Genomic DNA, 19,111 nt, shown 5'->3' with positions numbered 1-19,111 from the left:
AATTCAATCGTTTACTTTTTACGATGTTCAAACAATTTTACAAAAGATTAGCTTCCTAGCATGTGCGGAAGTAGGCCTACTAAACAAATCCATTTGAAGTTCAATTGACGGCAAATTCTCCGTATTTCTGAAGATAACGAAGCTATAGGAGTATTGTCAACTTCTAGTAACTCCGTCATGTTTGTACTCCGTGATAGTCTATCATTCATGTAAGTTGCATCATGGGTGACATTGGAAAGATTATTATATTCATCGTATCCAAGACAACCCATCTCTCCGACTTGTTTGAAGCTCCCTTCCTCGGATTTGGATAACCTTTCACCGCGCATGATTAGATAGATATTCAACTACATTTATTCGTTTTTCTGTGATGTTGCTCATTTCATCTTTCTGTTGAGGGAACTGTTTTTAAAGGATGGATACAGCTCAAGGTTCAGTTATTCACACTTAACTGAGGATTTCTCATACAGCGACTGTTGAGAGTCGGATCTTTTGTACACTAAGTTATTTTTGCCAATAAGATAGATATCCGGTATGTCATCAAATTAGGGCTAATAGAAGAAGTTGTCGTCTGTGAGTCGTTGATGGCTAGACGAGGGCCTAAATACGCGTGTATGACCGGTTCATTAGGTGATCAGGCGAATAAAGAACAAAGTATATAGAACAAAGCATATTCACCCGAACGAGGGTTCAATTGAACTGACACATGAACATCCGTAAATAACAATCCTAATCAAATACTGTTTGTTGGTGGTAAAAGTCAAGTAAGGAGACTACGAGTAGGCCATCACAAGAGAAACTATGCATTTTTAAACCAAGAACCAGCTATGGACTAAGACATCCGCGGAAATCAAGTAAATCATACTTCTTGGAAAAGGAAAACTGCATCATTTGCGATGACTTAAATCTTCTAGTGGATCTTGTAGAGCAAACGAAACACCGTGAACGCAAATGCTGCTGATTTCATAAAAAGTTCCACCAGCGCAATCGAAATGGATCCGTCAACAGAACTCCGGGGACACCTCTTACGTGTCAAAACGAAAAAAGAATCAACTAAACGCTTGACAGAGTTGGGATGGCTTTCAAAAATCGTTGACTTAAGTTCCTCACATCTGACGTTTCAGTCAAGGCTTGCTAGACATAGTAACGTTCAAAAGCTGCGCCCGGAGGTCAAGCTTTTGACGCCGAATAATTGGGCGGCAGCGGGGAGTTGGACCATGAATCATAAGCAGATGGAGGCATATCTGCAGCCATGGTATCCTTTTAGGCCAAATATTCCGAACAGAAAAGGATCGCCTGAAAATGATTCGCCAGAGAAAATGGTATCCTTTCCATTAGTGAAGTTACCGAAAGGGGAATACATTCCCAATGCAAACTGGAACTATTTCGCTGAGAGGAAACTCATTTTTGGGAACTATTTATCGACTGGAAAAGTGAGACGATTTCAAAATGATTTCATACCATTTCCTAGTGTTTATGAGGAGTGCATGGCATCACCACACGCAAGGGAAGATTACGTCCATAAGCGATTCAATGAGGAATTGAAAGTCTGGAATCAAAAGGACCCGAGGTGTAGAAGGTTTGGCACAAATGGATCTTTTCGCTCCTGTCAATTTTGTGACGTTTTAGGTAACAAGTATTGCTCTTTTTGTAAGGAGTTAAACAATCGGCATTTTGCTGTGGAAGTCCACGACTCTCATTTGCCCAGTATTGAAACGACTCCAGGTCACTTGGTGGCACCAATGCACATACGAGCTTTGACAATGGCTTAAAGATTGGGTGCGTCATCCACGAAATATAGCAAAACTACAGAGTGTAAAACGGCAATGTCAAGCTTGTTTATAGTCATAGAGCCCCGGTAAAGAGTCACATTGTCTCTAACGGTCACGAGAAGGTCGAGGCGGTGGATGGAAAACCCCATTACCTATGGAAAAGATATCTTTGACCCCTCAAGAAAAAATCCGGCGGGGGAATAAAATATTCTTATCTTTAGGCTACAGTTCACCCGACCTGTATCCGTCATCGACCAATCAGTACCGGGAATAACGATCTGGACAGCCCCATAGACAGTTGTCATGCGATTGATGGTAGTTTTTATTTCTTCTTTTGGATCTCACTCTCATTCGATACTACCGTCTTGTCTACAGAACATGTAGATCTCGCCCCACACCAAATGCTAAACCAGAAGGCATTGATCATCGAAAGTAGTCAGTGCGATTTTTTCAACTCATTCAGAACCGTCAACTGGTCGATGACTGACGGTTAGTTATTGAGCGACGGACAAGACACTAATATGCATTAGTGACAGCATTGATATTGAAAGAATAGTTGAACAAGACGCGCTATCTATATCATATCTCATAGCTCTACGCTTTATTTCTTAAGAAAAGGAAGGATCGGTTGACCTAGCAGCAAAAGCGGGATATGCTCTGATGTATTTCAATCTACTGTTGGCCGGATTTACTGTACTTAGCTGTACACTGGTATACCATATTTTGATGGTCTATTTGAGATGACACCTATGTAAAAAGGTTGTTTGCAAGTCCATTGAAAAAGCAATGTTTGTTGGTTTACACAGACTAAAACTACGGGGTAAACATTCTTAGGATTAAGCCAAATCTATCTCAATTTGATATCTTTCTTGAAGTAGAAAACGAATTAAATTCATTACAAAGACTTTTTCGTTTTGAATGATTCTTTGGAGTATTGAGCCACGATCTGATATTTGTAAGAAGAACATTCTATACCGGCATACGCTTACGGTATCCATATGGGTAACCTTCTAAAAAGTCAACAACGGGGATAGGCGACAATCGAGTCTAGATGTGTTGGGACTAACGAGACCAAGGCTGTTTAATTTCCCACCATAGTGAGAAAAATGATATCATAGCTGAACTTAAATCATCTGCCAACTACCAACTACTATGGATTTTGAGATAAAAGGTAAGAAGAGCATTATAGTGTTTTCCAAGCATCTTGACTCCATTGAAAACATGTAGTTAAGTCCGAAATTTGTCAACTGACCAATTTAAGGTTGTTGACCGAACTCCTTGGTCAGTTGACAAACTTTGTATTCAACTTACCAGCAAGATTGGTCAATTAACCAATTCAATTGGTCAGTTGGACAAAGCTAGTTTCTTGACAGATTCAGCTCAACTATGACCCACTTGATCAATTCTGCCATTGCTTGGCCAACCTGATCATGCACTATCGACCAACTTGCTTGGTAAGTTTTGGCTTGGCCAACCTGATCAGTCACAATCGACCAGCTTTATAAGATCCATGTTCTTGCAAAATTAGGAATTAGCGCAATTAGAATCGGAGGATATATCCCAAGCAGTTTGGGCGCTGGAAGAAAAAATCTATTTGCTGCGATTTAAATAGCTCGTTTATTTGCACGGTGCTTTGGTGATCTCTATTCACTAACTCCTCCTTCTTTCCATTTCAGATCGATATCTACCGGAATTTCGGCTGATTAGGTCAACCTCGGCCATAACTCGGAGAGACCTAGAACGAAATACATTGATTAACCTACCGCAAAGGGAACGTAACTTGGTGTCAAGGATAAAGTCGACTCTAGAAGAAAGTTTTGACAAGGATCTGCGGATGGGAGTTAGGAATATTCAAGATCCGTCCCCGCGACCTCAAACGGTGGTCAAGACTATGATACCTCGGCCATGGCCACCAGATGGCTTCAGGTCAATTGGCATCAACGACAGGGTAAAGAGCAGCCATGGGAGATATTCTGGGAACATTACTGATGCGTCTCTGTGCACTTGTGACAGGACTTTCAGATCGCAAAACACAAATTTACTTTCGATTCAATTCTGTGATATTTTGGGGCCGTACGCTTGCGCAGATTGTACCAGGAAACGTAAGGTTATCCGCTTACACGACGCCGTCATTCCACCGGAAATGGACGATAACGCTTTCACGCCATTGGGTAGGATGGAACACGAAGCAGCGAACCATCAGAAAAAGCTTCTGGATCGGAGACGCCGAAACGCTGCGACCGCTTGCACGGAACGGACTATAACCGTTGCTGAGGAGAATGACAAAGTCTCTGAACTCCCGACCGGCTTCTCGGCGCCTGTGTTCCAGAAGCGCCGTGGTACCATCGATATGTTAAGGTCCTTAGTAAGATTTACTAGGTATGCCACGTCATTTGCAACGTACAAAGGAGACATTACCAAAGTTGCTCCACCTTTAGCCAAGAGAGGGGCCCACGTAGCCGAAACTAACGAAACCACAAAGTAGTTTCGATTCCAATCCATCAAGACTCGCGATCGGGGAATGACTGGATGTCGCCTGTTGAAATTGTTTCTCCTGTACCCCGTATATCCCCGCCACGAGGACACCTGCCATATATTGTTCAACACGGTACCGATCCAGGCATGCCGCAGGGCCATCTTTTGATCCGATAGTCCGTCCCATCGGTGTCATCGCCAGCGAAAAAAAGGGATTGCCATCTGGATTGGTTGCCTCAGCAGTCAATTCGAACAACATTCTACTTAGTATTAAACTCAGCTTAATTACACCCGCCGTTGGACCCTATAGGCGGCCAATCAATTTCGCACTGCTGTCTATCTACCAACTTTTCCATCAACTAATTAAGCTATCTTCTAGCTTACCAACTTTATCATTTTGAATGTACATGATGTATAGCTTCTGACTCTGTTGCCCAATAGGGCATGTTTGAAGTACATTTTTTTGTAAATGAAATGGGATGATTTGAATTTGAATTTCAACACTTTCTTTTAGTCGATCAAGCCATCTCCGTTTTCCATCACCAACTTTACTCGGGGCCTGGTATATGGGATGGATGGGACTAAAAATGCGAGTTGTTTATTGTAGCGACTGGAATGGCATGTTAGTGCAGTATTCCCCCTATCACCTCACACCAACCAAGACCCCTTGCATCTCGTTTTTTCCCGCCATTGTAATTTTGAAACGAACAAATGGGGCAAACTGGGATGGATTTCGGCCGGTGAGGCTGGGACTGCGAGTTGTTTATTGTAGCGACTAGTATATGGCGTGTTATTCCAGAATGCCGCCTTTCACCCCATCAAAACCAAGGTCCCACTGCAATGTCTCCCATTGAATGGTTTATCTCCAGTATGAATCCATCCCTCAGATGATCACATTCACTTTGAGTTCACATTGGATGGTTTGTCACCAGTAGGCCCTATGAATCCTGGCCAACAGAAACCCAAGGGTGCTGAGAACAACCCTCCCCCCCCTCTCCCCTCCCCATGACCCTTCACAAACCCTACAGGGGGTCTCTTCTTTCCTACGTGCATTCGTATTTCCCGCGTTAGTAACTTATGAACTGATGGTGGCGTCACCGGTTATAACTAGAAGAACTCCGACATCCCGCGACTCGACGTGTATATCGAGGATGTAACAAATCGCCAAGATTGTGTTGATCGAAGATGTCACAAATCGGTAAGTTTTCCGTACTTTCAAATCAAACTTTCATTACTTTTCTCTGAGTTCTGTTTAGTAAGCATGCTCTGTGTTATCTGATAAATGTTGTCATTGAGTATGTTAGTCCATTTCGAGTCAATAAATTGCAATGTTTTCGTGCATCGCGTCATATTCTTGCGACATTTTGTGGCCTGTCAATGTCATGCCTCCCGTACAATGTCATACATACATGCATAGGCCTATGCCCGTGCATTGATGACTATCCAACACTACACTATCAATGTCATAATGACTGGTTGTATACATACGTCACATATGGTATTGTACATGTGTTGCTCTATACACATGCTCAATATATAGTTCTATGGACAGTTCTATTGTGGCTGATTGCATTTAGATGCATTTAGATCTGAAGATCTATTGTATGTTTGTAAAGATTTATAAAGATCTGAAGATCTATTCATTTATTGTATAAAGATGGTTGTTTGTCCAAAATAATGTTATTTCCACCAGGTAACACAGAGTTTCCATCACCGGCCTATTGAGTCATTGACCATGAGATGAATTAGTACTGGCATTTTTTTATATGATAAAAATTGTTTATTCTTTTTCAGAAACCTTCCGTTCTGCATAGCCTACTAGTTACTAATGCCGATTGCGAACTGGATGGTCAACTTCCTACCTGCAATTCAAATGCACTAGTAGTATAACCATCGAGCAAGATGTACAGTGGTTATGTTGAGACCATCAGCAGCTTCGACCAGGGCATGTTAGATGATGCCCAAATCATTGATACAACCCTACTGCCACCAGAGTATATGCCACTGTACTACTCACCAAACCCATGGAATAAGTTTGCAGCCATTGAAGAAGACTTTATAGTAATCGCCGAGTTCTCAGAACTTGAAGGACCAAAACCTCTGGTGAGTAGATGTGTGAACGTAAATGGATGTCCTTATATTTTTGCACATTTTAATTTTTGAGTATTTATGTATCAGTTCTAATTATACATGTGTTGATGGTCATTTGTCATTTCAGATAAGCATTCCAAATAACAGTAACAATGATGGATTTGATCTCAACTCATTTGTTCTCAAGATTATGTCTGTGGACCATCAAAGCACAACGTAAGTTGGAGGCATCTGTGGTTTTTAAAAATCATAGTGGGAGGTTGAACATTCTAAAGACAAAGGTATTATTTTCCAATAATTTGTTTTATCAGGATGGTGCAAGATGGTTGTATGAAGACAATATCATATCTATAATATTAAGTAACTTACATGTACCAAGATCCTGGTTGCTGTGGCCTTGGCTGGGCCTGTAAAGAATGATATGACAGTTCCGAGGTCCTTATCTTCAGAGGTATCTATTCTGAAACATTGAATGTGTGTCACTTTCCAATCACAGTGTCAATCACTTTCCAATCAATGTGTGTCACAGACCAATCCATTAACCATTTACTACACAAACTCATTTAAAAATGAAAATCCTTTGGACATTTTAGGAGCAAGTTCTGTATGCCTCGAGATGCACAGGTTGTGCTTGATGAGTCTAAAGAAGGTGTCTATGCATATGTAAGTATCTCTAGTCTTAAAGTTGCTGAATCATGGAGGGTATGAAGCAAGTAACTCACTACCACGCATTGAGTCTGATATTTTGGTCAGTGTGGCTAAGACCACCAGACAGGGAAACCAAAGAAGTTGGCTTAGGCTGCATAATGAGAAATCAGGTTTCTGCATTTCTAGATAGATAACAAAGCAACTCGGAAATATTCTTCTTTTCACAGGTGCATCATTTCACCCTCCACGACTCCCAGGCTAGAGGATTTGTCCGGCCATTTTGTATGGCATACGTCACCCCAGATAGCAGGAAGATAATGACTTTTTTCGAAGATATACAGCGGCTGTTTCAGCAAGTATGTAACATCAAAAGTACAGTGTATGTTCATTCCTTTTGATTTTATAAAAGTTTAAGTTTATAATACCATTAATAATTGGCTGGCTAGGACCAACACGATTTTTGCCTTTAAGAAAACTTGCTGGTTTCTTCAATTATGTTCTTACTTGCAGGTGTCAAAAAACTTCAAGTATGGTAACCTGAAGCTGTTCTACAAGGATATGAAGCACTACCTAGCTGACTTAGAGTTTACTAAAGGTTCGTTTTTTAATCAATTTAGTCAGTTGATGTGTAAATGTAGCTTCCTCTTCTATATTAGTTTGTGTTGTTAACCTTTTTGCTGTCAGAGACCCCAGTTTAATACAAAGACTGTAAGTGTGACGTCTCATTGTAATCAAGTGACAGGCATTGACAGCCAGGAATATTTAGGTAATACATACATGGAAACTGAGATCTGCCTGAGATTCAATGATGGGGTCGTCTATTACCAAACCAAGATGCAGCTCTTGGTTTTTAGTTTCTGATGAGTGGAGGCAGTTAGTGAAACTCTTTCCTTTTCTGTTTCAGCCAAGCTCGAACAGTTTAAAAAGCAACCCAAACAGCGAGTTGAACAGATGACGGAAGAGGAACTGATTCTCAATGAATCCTGTGATAGAAGTATTGATAACATTATCTATGAAATCCGTGAAATTATTGAAGTCATTCAACCATTATTGGTGAGTAGCACTCGCTTGGGTATTTTAGTCTGAACATGCTGATTAGTTTTTGAAGTGGTCACCTCTGACCATACTATTTACATTGTCGATGGTGTATGCGGAGGCCAGTTGCAAAGTCATGATCGTAGTGTGACTTGGCATGATACTCAGTTATGCTTTGTTGGACAGTTACTGTTTTAGAAGGAAGTTAAAAGGATTGTCATGCATACTTGCAGCACAGTACATTGAGAAACCAAACCATCCCTTTGGCTTCCTATTGGCTATAGAGCCAACTTCATGCTGTTTTGCTGAGAGAGTAGGAACATCTCGGCAGTTAGGAGGACCCTTTTCACTCTCCTAGTCCTCTAGACAGCTCTGTGTAAGCTCATTTTATGTATCAGATCCTCTCTGATGAAACATGCTTCTGGTTGTGTCTTTCAGGATGAAGACCAAAGGCTGTGCAAGAAGTTCAGAATGATTGAAGACCGAGCATTCCTAAGGGAGAAAAGAACAAGCACAAGCGCCAAGTCGAGCTTTGTTGAGTCGGCCAGTTTTGATGGTAATAGCAGCTCACATATACAATCTCAAACAAAGGAGAAAATAAGGCGATGTAAGTCAAAAAGATTTCTCCCAATTACATACATATTCCTCCAAAGAATCATATCAGAAAAGGGGTAGTTCTCAGAAGTCATCAAAGTGTGGCCAACAACAAGCATTTAAATGCCAATTTTGAAAATTTCGAGAGGATATACTTGTGAATGTACACAGCATGTCCTTTACAAAATTCTCCACTTGGCATTATTCGATGAAATCATATCAACTTGTTATTTTTTCAGCTTCTTCGTTTGGTACTGACATTGTCAATGTATCCATGGAGGACTATGGTTCGTATAAGGTAAGGTCACGTCTTTATGGCCTTTTAGACTTGACGTTGCCTTGTAAATTTTATGCTGTTTTAAGAAATAACATGCCTGCTATCAAAAATAATTTAAAGTTTAATGAGTTTCTGTTTCACTTTAGCCCTCACTTGTCAGGCTCCACAGGAGGCGCTTTGATAAAGCCCTGAGGACCTTACATGAGCTCAGTCTATGGGGAGCAAAGGAAGGCATCAATGGCCTACGCAATATTCTCAGAGTAAGTCATTTATAAAGAAAAGTGAGGGTCCATGTTCCAAAGTAGCACCCTCATTGGCTCCTGCATGTCTGTTATCCCAGTCAATTCTGAATGTGAGCTTGAGCTACATGTACATACATTTCTATTGGCAATATTCTGAAGGTGGAGCCAGTGTCTTCGGTCAAAAATTCATGCACAACCACTTGGTTAATTTCCCTTTGCAAGTGAGAGTCTCTGAAAAATAAGCTCTTATCTGTCAAATTACTTAAAGTAGACTTTATAGACATCCTTTGCCTACTGGTACCACCCTGACGTGATCTTCTTTATATCTTCAGTACTTCAGACGAGACACTGCCACACTTCTAATAGAAAAGAAGGATTCTGAGTTGACTGATCCTCCCTCATGCCTTTTGACCATAGGTCAGTGTGTCACAATCAACTTTCTCTTCAGTACTGATGGTGCGGATTCGGCCAGTAGCTGGGGCTTGAAGGACCCCACTACAGACAGAAGTGGATGCTCACCAGAAAAGCTGGCTCGATGGCTCTCAGTAAGTTTTAGTTTTGTCTCAGTATAGTAGTTGTGTTCGGCGGAAGGCAACTAGTCTTTGTCATACTAGTATTACCAACTCGACTCGCATACGGTATACTGTCATTGTGAAAACAGTGTAATGACATATACTGCAGCACTTGTTTTGTGGATCTCCTCACACAATTCTTCAACTCCACTTTTTTAACGTTCTGACCCCCGAGTCTTCAACCTTTCAGACTGATACTCTGGAAAGCTTCAAGTCTGCAGAGTCTTTCTTTTCGGTTAGAGACGACTGTGAATTCGTCAAATCTGGTTATGAACCGAAGTTTGTTGCAGCCGGAAACCCTTGCAGTGAACAGTAAGTTATCAATTTCTTCTTGGAATCTAAAGCCTGTAAACCAGTTTAGTTTCTGGTGATGCTTTTGATCAGCGAGGTTTACATCTCTTGTTGTGCACACAACATTGCACTCTTTGAGAAATGTGTCTTAAAATAAAAAATGCACTGCAAATGGAGCTTTTGAATAAATGTGTCTTTATTTATTTCAGACGAAGGAGCCTTGTTGGAGATGGCGATTCTAACAGTTTTGAAATCATCTCCACCCCTAGCGATGAAGAAATATTTGTGGAGGCCTCATCTTCTTTTAGCAACCAACATGAGCTGAATGAAGCAATTAAAGGTAAAGCATTTCCTTGTTGGTTTTCTTCACTTAAAGGAGCCTTTCTCCAGAGAGCATTTTCCTCCAAGATGGGCTGAGCATTTATGCATGTCACTCTGGCTACGTGCCAGTTGGGTTTCTGGCCCAGTTACTCGACCTTTGGCTTCACCCTGTGACCAGAGATAGAGTCCAGGCTACTCTAGCACTTTGCATTAGCATCTGTCTTAGGGCCTACGTCATACACTGATGTTTAATTTCTTTACATAAACATATGTTTTTAGTGGCAACTTTAAGACCAGCAGATGACAGCCCTTGTGATGAGTACCCAAGTCAAGGTGGAGATTCAGCTTACTCTGATAACTTCCATCATGTTGGAAAGTAAGTTGTCATCTTCATTGAAGCTCAAATAGAATGATTTCAGGTTAGCGTTTTGAAATGACGTGTAGATCTATAGTGTGTACTTTTATGGCTGTGCAATTAATAGTAATACATGTAATAGAGAGATAAGCAAAAAAACTAAAAAAAGGTACAAGTGACGTCACAAACAGATCATGCTGTCACTTGCATCTCTCTTGCTTTGAGGACAACAATTCTTTTGCTCTTAATGCATTTCATCTTATGATCATTTTCTCGTTCATTGCAGAAAAATCAAAATTCCTGTGATAAGCTCTGCAGAACATGTGAACAACCTTGAACCAACATCACCAGGTTACGGCATCCTGAAGTTCGTCAACACGCACAATTATAGTCATCATTTGTTTGCCTCGATGCTGATGGGACGGCCAGTGGTGGTCATCGGCAAGTTAGAACGGGATGTGAAGGATGCTTTAACCACGTTGGGGCTGTTTGTGCCTGGATATTCTAGGTCTGCCACCTTGGTTTTTGCCGAAATTTTAGCTCTGCCCTCTCGGTGTTTCACCTTACTTCTATGCTAGCACTACACTTGAAGCAAGCGTGCAGTCAATCTTGTTGCAAGTACAACATATCAGGTTACTTGGTCAGATGTGATGAGTTGATTCGATTTTACTATTCACCCAATCTGACAGAAGATCTTTTATCCTGTTTAGTTTAGTACATTGTAGTTACTGACGTTAACACGTAATCTCTTAACCTCATCTTTCTTCTACATTAATTTCAGTCGACGGAAAACAGTGGTGCTATCTCAGAATCAACCCCTTAAAATTACAGACCTGTCGAAACTAACATTGATTGGCCTTATAAAACCCGAGAAGAAATCTGCTGAGCATCTAGTTCCAGAATCGATTAAGGTGCGCATCAAATGATTATTAATAGGCAGGATGTGCATGCTGAAAGGTTGTCAATTTCATTGACAGGGAGGCATATTGCTAAACCTATTTCGGCCACTCTGAAAAGGGCATACTCTACACTGGTTTTTCGTTTGCTCTGCCCATCACAGTTTTATGTGACCTTGGTTGTTCAACAAATTCATTAAAGTCTTCTGTCCTTGTATTAAATTACTGTCCGCAACATTATCAGTTCTGTTATTCAATAATCCTTTACCTGTTACAGGAAAATGACCATAGCTGGAACTTTTCTCTACTTTCAGAGATACGTAACTGTTCTAGACCTGGATAAAAAGAACTTGTTTTCTCCTGAATACGAGGTAAGCTTGTTACTTTTGCTTAGTTTTTCTATCCAGAAGAATCCTGTCTGTCACATAATGTTAAATGCTCCTATCTGTCTTCAAGGCTGCGTTAGTGAAATGTTCATGATGAAACAATTGGCCAGTCTACAGGTAGTTTGCTTGGCTTCAGTTTTTCTCTTGTTTTTCTTTTAGGGTGGTGTACTTAAGAAGGTGCTTAAACTCAAGAAAGTGTTCATGTCAGATGAGGCTTATCTAGCTTTCATACATTGGTAAATATTCTTTCTAATATTACATTTTCACTGGGCATGTTCTTTCACCCTAATGATGCTCAAGTTCGTGTGGTCTTAGTTGCTTCCTCTTTGGTTGAGTATGTATATTTTCCCATTTTCAGTGTTTTGTTAGACTTGGCGTCGAAGGCTTTCATACTCTATCACTGGATGGTCAGAGATTCAATCAATGGTCTAAGTGACTGCAGGTAAGATTCAAGTGAGAAACACTCTCCATAGCAGAGGTTACGAGTTTTATCAGATTCGATTTTTACCCCTAATTAAGTCTTAGTGACTATTAAATGGATATTGCTTCATCATTTTTTCAGCGAACAGTTTCCACCCCTGCTGAACCAATCACTCAAAGTTGGGGAACTTACCAAGTCCTATGACTTTAACAGAGAAAATGACAAACAACTTGTGGAATTTTTGGCCGATTTAGGTGTAGAAAATGGAGACATTCCTATAGTCAAGGTAGGCTTGATTTTCTTTCTCCTCATGTCTTAGATGGTAGTACATGTTGGGTCATTACTTTACTAGTCCTTCAAAATACTTTAAAATGACAGAAGGTACAATGTATGGTAAATGATCAGCAGGAAAGCTTAAGCGATTGGAGGAGTCCAGGCTGAAATTTTGTTCAGGATTCTTTCAGAAGGACTGCCGTGCCTGCAGCTGCAATGGGGCATGAGTTGATAATATACTTTGATGTTAAGTTAATTTTCAACATCAGAATCAGCATCCAACTAAATGTTTATTTCCTTGTTATGTTTTTCAGTATTTTGCAGAGATTATCCAGATCCAACAAACAGATGACTTCTACACAGACAAAAGGACAGGATTGCCTGGTGAGTGAGCACTGCCTTTTGATTAAATGTCTTACCAATGCAAACTATGTGAGGAGGAGTCTATTTCTAGTAATTTAGGCCACAATAGAACCATAATAGAATGCTAAATCCTCCATATGTCCGAAGCCTCTGCGTAAACTGTAAGAGGTATTTACAGCTGGCATCTTACAAGTCCTTGAGAAATCATTGTCCATATACTGATAGTTTGCAGTACATGTACGACTAGCCTAATCCATTCTCTTATATCTTTCAGATAAGCCTGCGCCTTCTGTAAGACTTGATTATCGTCAGACGAATGTCTTCAAATAATAGACAATGACATATAACCTCCATGACGTATCATTTAAGTTCCAGAGATGTTCTTAAAAAATCACTTTACCTAGACCCCTTTTTTCAGCTGTCTTCCTGAAAAAATATTCAGATCTGTCCACTGTTTTGATGTCATAATTTTCCTTGCTCCTGCTCTCCATGAATGATCGCCGATCTGATTCATTGTTAAATTGAGGTGGATTTGGGACCCCTCTTATGACAGTTGGATGAATTTTCAAAAATAGCAAGTGAAGGGGACATGATGTACATATGTATTCAATACATCGAGAATAATCAGATGACATGTATTTTCCACTCTTCTGAGAACTTAGTTTTCGTCACAGATAATTCTTTACTCCATTGTGTTATAGCAGTCTAAGCAGCATGTCACCTTGACCTTATCCATCCTTCTCTGAGGCTCTTGTCTTAAGAGGCTTAAGGGGAATCGTACAGATCTCCATCAAGTGACTCGAAAGATTTGTTCAAATATCTCAATGTTCCCCGTATTTGCAATAGATGTTTTTTCATCTCTGCACAACTGTCAATTAGTCATCAGTTCCAATAAAGCCAATGTACATTCCTCACTTGATGAAATATTTACTCTGTTTGTCTACAGTGATTGATGGTGCAGCTGGGAAAGCATGTCTATCTTTATTCAACATTCCAAACAAGTTACTTACACATTTCTTGGCTTCTTAATGCTGCAATTAATCAAGTGAATGGGGCTGATCCCCAAAGTTTTAGGTTAATTGATGCATTCTTTTTCTCCTCGCTGTTAGAATAGGAAGTACGGGCATTTGTCACATGGTTACACAATCATGTACTTGTCAAGATTATCTTGATACACTGTGGCCAACTGGTTAAAGAAATAAAAATGGACATGCATCATTTTTATATTGATGTACACAGCAGTATTGTTGTCATCCATCAATCATAAATGCATAGAATCATGAACAATTTGATGGTAAGTTCATTATGGAGTTCTACTTTGTCAGTACATTTCTGTATTTGCCTGAAAAATATTAAAAAAGAGGTGCTATTAGTTAATGCTTTATTATGTTTATTTTGCATAATGTGTTCTTGAAATTCCATAGATAACTACGTAGAGGTCTGTGAGTTTTGATTATGTGATTTTAATAGGTGCGGCAATTCCATGGTAAAAGAGGATTGATGTTTTATCTTTTCGTCACTCCTGTTTTCTCATTCTGCTTATGCCGGAAACGAAAAAACCGCTGTATTTTCCCTTTCATGTAGAGCCAGCCATACTAATAAACACATCCTGCAGAATCAGCTCCTCAACTGGCCAGGAATCTTATCTTTTAAAGCTTGTGTATTCAAGGTAGGCCTTCCAACTTACCGAGCAGCCTACCCTGGATAATGCCTGGTAGAGGTTTTGGAAAGTTGGTTCTTCACAAGAAAGACAGACAAAGTGTGTAGTTATTGGTAAAAATACAGGTATATTCTGATGGTAAGTTGGACAATCACTTCGAGAGAGTTTGCAATTTGTTTGCTATCCAAATGACAAACCAACAGCGCATTTCATGATTGAAGAACCTTTAATTACCTACCCTATGAGCACAATGTAATTTCTTTGGAAGACTTGAACACAGTAATTCAAACATTATTGAAGAGCTATTCTCCATTCCCAGGACAGGCCTGCTCAGCAGGTTGGGAAGACCCCTTGGACCTGATTCTCAGTAATCAGGGGAATTCAGGGTGATATATGTATGTACCAGAAACTAAAGGTTTATCATGAGTTGCCCAGCGAACAAGGGATCACTTTGTGCCATCTGTTTCATTTATTACGATTCTAACTTTGATACATACTTGACACTGGTAATAAATGATGATATAATATTTGTAATACGTTATGACTTGTTATTCCCTTCCACCTCCGAGTAATAGCATACATCATCAGTTTACCCATACATTTTATAGCTATTGAGAAGGGCATGCGTTTCGTCTTTGTATATGTGTAATCCGTCCACCATATTGACAGAAATTCGACTTCAGTTTTTTGTCTCGTAAAGACTGCAGCATTCTGTCGGGCCTCGCCATCTACTGCTAACCGCCTCGACAGTAGAGCATCATTTAAATCCTTTCGACATATTCATGAACATGTACATATAGTACATATAGCACGCGTTTTCATCCGTCCACCACCTATTAATCTATTGACAGAAAGGGCACTTGGGATTCGAACTCGCCGCCTGGTATGACTGCCGCGTCTTGTCTTGCCCCGTCATCCCCCTGGTCGCCACCTCCGCAGCACTGGCAGATCACCTTGCTTCCAATAAAGACCAGGGCAATGCAGACGGCAAGCGTGAGGAACGAGTTGAACAAGAGTACGACATGCGTCCAGTAGATAATCTGAAATTGAAATGATGAATTCAATTACTTCTCAAAATTGGTAAATTTACTTTTATATTTAGCCAATAGTACTCATGTGCTGTATACGACACACTGTAACGCTTTAGACTACAGTATACAAACTGCAAAAAAAGTTACTTTTTGTGATATCAAGATAGTTCGGCAGTGTTCTTGCTAACCATACCAGTATCCTTTCTCGGCATAGCAGCCTTTCTGATTATAAAGCAAGAATTAGGACGGCCATGTTCGCGTGTGCTAGAAGTCGTACTCGAACCTACCTGCTGTGAAACCTGTGAACCGATGGGTATTTCGGCAAGACCGCGCCCGATTCCCAAATCAAACAACCGCAATAATAACTGAAAAATAAATGGTTGTGCTATTAGAGCATAAGTTTGGAGGTGTTCAGCACCCTGTCCGAATGGCTCCTCACTTTCATATCATGCATGTTGGAGCTGGCACTACGGACTTGGATAAACATGAAAGTAAGAGATAGCTGTGACACAGTCGTTGGATTTTAAGTGGTAGAGATTAAACCCCCAAAAGACCAAAAACTAATCTGTTGTATAATCCGCATCCACGGACTCCACCCGAACGATTGTCTCGGGGGGGGGGGGGGGGTAGGAAGTATCGAGTGAAATGGCCTGTTAAAACGGGTTGAACGCCGACAATCGGTAAAGGTCGAAACCTCAACGGCTGGGGAGGGCTTATTGATCCTGAAAGCTAAACTGATTGTTGGCACTCACTAGTCACGTCAGTATTGATAAAGTCACGGATTAGAATAACTCACCTGAGCCCCGACGAGGTTGAGAGATATACAGGCCATTATCAGGGTGGCAAGTGTCACAACTTGGGTGCTCTGAACCTTGAACGCACCAACAATGGCCAAAACCCCTGTAGTCAGGTAGATCAGGCAGGCTATCATGAATTCGGAGAAAAATGCGTCGACCACGATGATTACGCTGAACGCTACGAGGTTCATCGATGCCGAGAAGACCATGAGGATCCCGGGGATCTTGGCTTTCCTGATGGTCCAGTCTGTCCTGCCGGTGGCCGTGGGGCGATTTAACTCAACATCAACTTGAACTTCGGACTCCAATGGAGTATACGACTTCTTGCATTGCCAGGGATGCAGCGGCGTGAACACTTGTCCACTCCTTTTTTCCATGGTAGCCTCTCTGAATAAAATGATTTCACAATATCGTATTACCAATGTACATGCTTTGGCTTTGGATAATGAAGACCTACAGAATCTTAAAACGTGTAGATATTAAATTTATTTTTGTTCTCAATATCATTAACTGAAGCGCGGCCAGGCACCAATGCAGTGCCATACACAGACTAAACTGCGCAATTGACATCTTAAAACGGAGGGATTGCACTATTTCATTACTGTAACAAAATTTATACATTGATATTATAGATTCATTCAGTATTCCAAAGTACACGTTAGCTAACTACCCACTTAGAAAGTATTTTACGGTATATTTTTTCAACACTACTGTTATGGGCATCGATCAAATAGATGCATGATCTCAAAAATGAAAAATGTCATTTTCAGATTTAAAAACAAGAGGTTCAACTGACACTCGTATAGGCGTTTCATTCTATCAGGATTCGTATTTCAGGCGACATGTTATACATGATGCGATTTTCTTTCAATACTTTTGTTCGAGGGTCATTGCTCAATCAGGTACCCTGATTTAAACTGACCTCAGCCAACGGTTCTTACCTTGTTAAAATGTCCGAATTGTATCAAAACGTACACGGATTACCCTGCACGCTAAATGTAGCGTACTTGCAGTGCAAGCAAATATAGCACATATGGTGCAGTAATAGAGGCCAAACAGTCATCATAGTCTGCTGATGACATATGTAACACAAATTTCAATAAATTCATAAATTCATAAAACTAGAATATATCTGCCAGTGCATAAAGATGTAGTGTATATTTATGCCCGAAACATGTGCCATGTCCCATGCATTCCAACTCGATATCATTCTGAGCAAATTTCTGATTGATATGAAGCCAATTTTAAGTGCATGATCATTACATATGTGTTTACAAAGTCACAGTCACATCTAAGATAGATGGCTCACTGATGGGTTGATACTTGTGATGTAGACAATGCCTGACACAATGAATGCGACACAGACCTCTTAAGTCCGCGGATAGTGTATATGACGTATATACTGCCATATTCTGTAGTTATGTAAAATATAACGGCACCCAGTAAGAAGGAGCGAACGAACGCACGTGCACGTATATACATGTACATATACGACCGAGCGAACGCCAGACGAACGAACGAACGGACGGACGAACACTGACCGGGTGTCGAACTCACGATTTCAAAGATGACAGGCGGCTCGTTTAACCTTCTAATCAATGCTTTTATTTCATTCCAGTATCGGCATCTTTGTTTAACTCATAAATCTTCAAATACCAGGCGACGTCAGCTGCAGTGGGACCAGTTATAAACTCGTGTTCATTACCCGATATTATCATATAATCTCAGTTATCATCTGATTGACGAATTGCTCTGAATTGCCAAGCCACCGCCCACCTTCCGCGCGTGATGCTGTCATTATCACCATCGTTTCAAGCTATACATTGATAAGATTTCCTAGGACTGATGACTATACTTGTGAGTTAGGTGAATGGAGTTTGTTTGAAACTTCCCTGTAATTTGGTGAGATATGGTTTGATCTTGCTTGTAGGAAGGACCCCTTACACAGTCACGTAGGTATCACTCACTTGAAGACATGCTCACAAAGCTGTGTTCAAACACGCAGAAGAAAGTGGTGGGTATAATAGGCCTGTTACATGTAACTGGTTCAAAGTGCCGGAGAGTATTCACAAATTTAGTAAAAGACCGATATTCGGATGAACGTTTAACAGCTTTGTCTGATCACGTACACTATATGTACTATACTAGATTGTACCCCAGTGTCCGTGGTTTGATCAACGCAGAAACCCTCTTTGTTATGTGGTAAGGCCTAGCGTATGAAGGCAGTAAATTTGATTCTGTTGGCATAATAAGAGTTATCACCGAACTGGTCAGTCGACTAGTTTGATGTAATACGGCTAATGACTGACATCGTTAAAGTCCGCATGTCCTTTTTATATATGCGTTTACGATTGGATCAATCGTAGAGAACAAATGCCACTTCAGAAAGTCAGCACGTCAAAAACCCTTCTCATTTCCTATAAGGATGTTCGTGATTCTTAGAACTATTCTGTATCAATTAAGCCCCTCGATACACCATCATTAGGACTCGTGGAAAATGAACATCATCCCGCAATTTATGTTGCTCTATCATCCTCTTTGTTCATGTGATAACTAATATTGGTTCACGCTCAAACCTGTAAGTTAAAACGCAATTCATATTCATTCATAC

At 40.5% G+C, this 19,111-nt stretch overlaps 3 protein-coding genes across 4 annotated transcripts; 2 read left to right on the top strand and 1 right to left on the bottom strand.

Moving 5' to 3' along the window:
- Window positions 1–2,111: 2,111 nt before the first annotated feature.
- On the top strand, window positions 2,112–4,736 carry LOC135488184 (uncharacterized). The gene is made up of 2 exons (XM_064772675.1): window positions 2,112–2,943; window positions 3,449–4,736. The coding sequence occupies exons 1-2, from the start codon at window positions 2,925–2,927 to the stop codon at window positions 4,255–4,257; spliced, it is 828 nt and encodes a 275-aa protein (XP_064628745.1). The 5' UTR covers window positions 2,112–2,924; the 3' UTR covers window positions 4,258–4,736.
- A 668-nt stretch (window positions 4,737–5,404) lies between these two features.
- Window positions 5,405–15,208, top strand: LOC135488102 (uncharacterized). Of its 2 annotated transcripts, XM_064772541.1 has the most exons (22): window positions 5,405–5,445; window positions 6,042–6,350; window positions 6,466–6,554; window positions 6,932–7,001; window positions 7,214–7,342; window positions 7,497–7,581; window positions 7,891–8,039; window positions 8,460–8,628; window positions 8,855–8,913; window positions 9,039–9,152; window positions 9,467–9,679; window positions 9,897–10,018; window positions 10,207–10,337; window positions 10,598–10,694; window positions 10,960–11,181; window positions 11,455–11,584; window positions 11,884–11,940; window positions 12,115–12,191; window positions 12,314–12,397; window positions 12,518–12,662; window positions 12,964–13,033; window positions 13,287–15,208. In XM_064772541.1, the coding sequence occupies exons 2-22, from the start codon at window positions 6,150–6,152 to the stop codon at window positions 13,340–13,342; spliced, it is 2,469 nt and encodes an 822-aa protein (XP_064628611.1). In that variant the 5' UTR covers window positions 5,405–5,445; window positions 6,042–6,149; the 3' UTR covers window positions 13,343–15,208. The 2 variants fall into 2 exon arrangements, with proteins under 2 accessions (XP_064628611.1, XP_064628612.1); XM_064772542.1 differs by lacking the exon at window positions 12,314–12,397.
- LOC135488103 (uncharacterized) lies at window positions 14,780–17,558 on the bottom strand. Its single transcript, XM_064772543.1, has 4 exons — window positions 17,442–17,558; window positions 16,500–16,887; window positions 15,991–16,068; window positions 14,780–15,712 (listed from the first exon to the last, which is right to left on the bottom strand). The coding sequence occupies exons 2-4, from the start codon at window positions 16,875–16,877 to the stop codon at window positions 15,509–15,511; spliced, it is 660 nt and encodes a 219-aa protein (XP_064628613.1). The 5' UTR covers window positions 16,878–16,887; window positions 17,442–17,558; the 3' UTR covers window positions 14,780–15,508.
- Window positions 17,559–19,111: the final 1,553 nt, after the last annotated feature.

This window comes from Lineus longissimus, chromosome 5 (assembly GCF_910592395.1).
Source record: "Lineus longissimus chromosome 5, tnLinLong1.2, whole genome shotgun sequence".
Taxonomy (NCBI): Eukaryota; Metazoa; Nemertea; class Pilidiophora; order Heteronemertea; family Lineidae; genus Lineus; species Lineus longissimus.
This window is presented reverse-complemented; position numbering and strand designations above follow the sequence as displayed.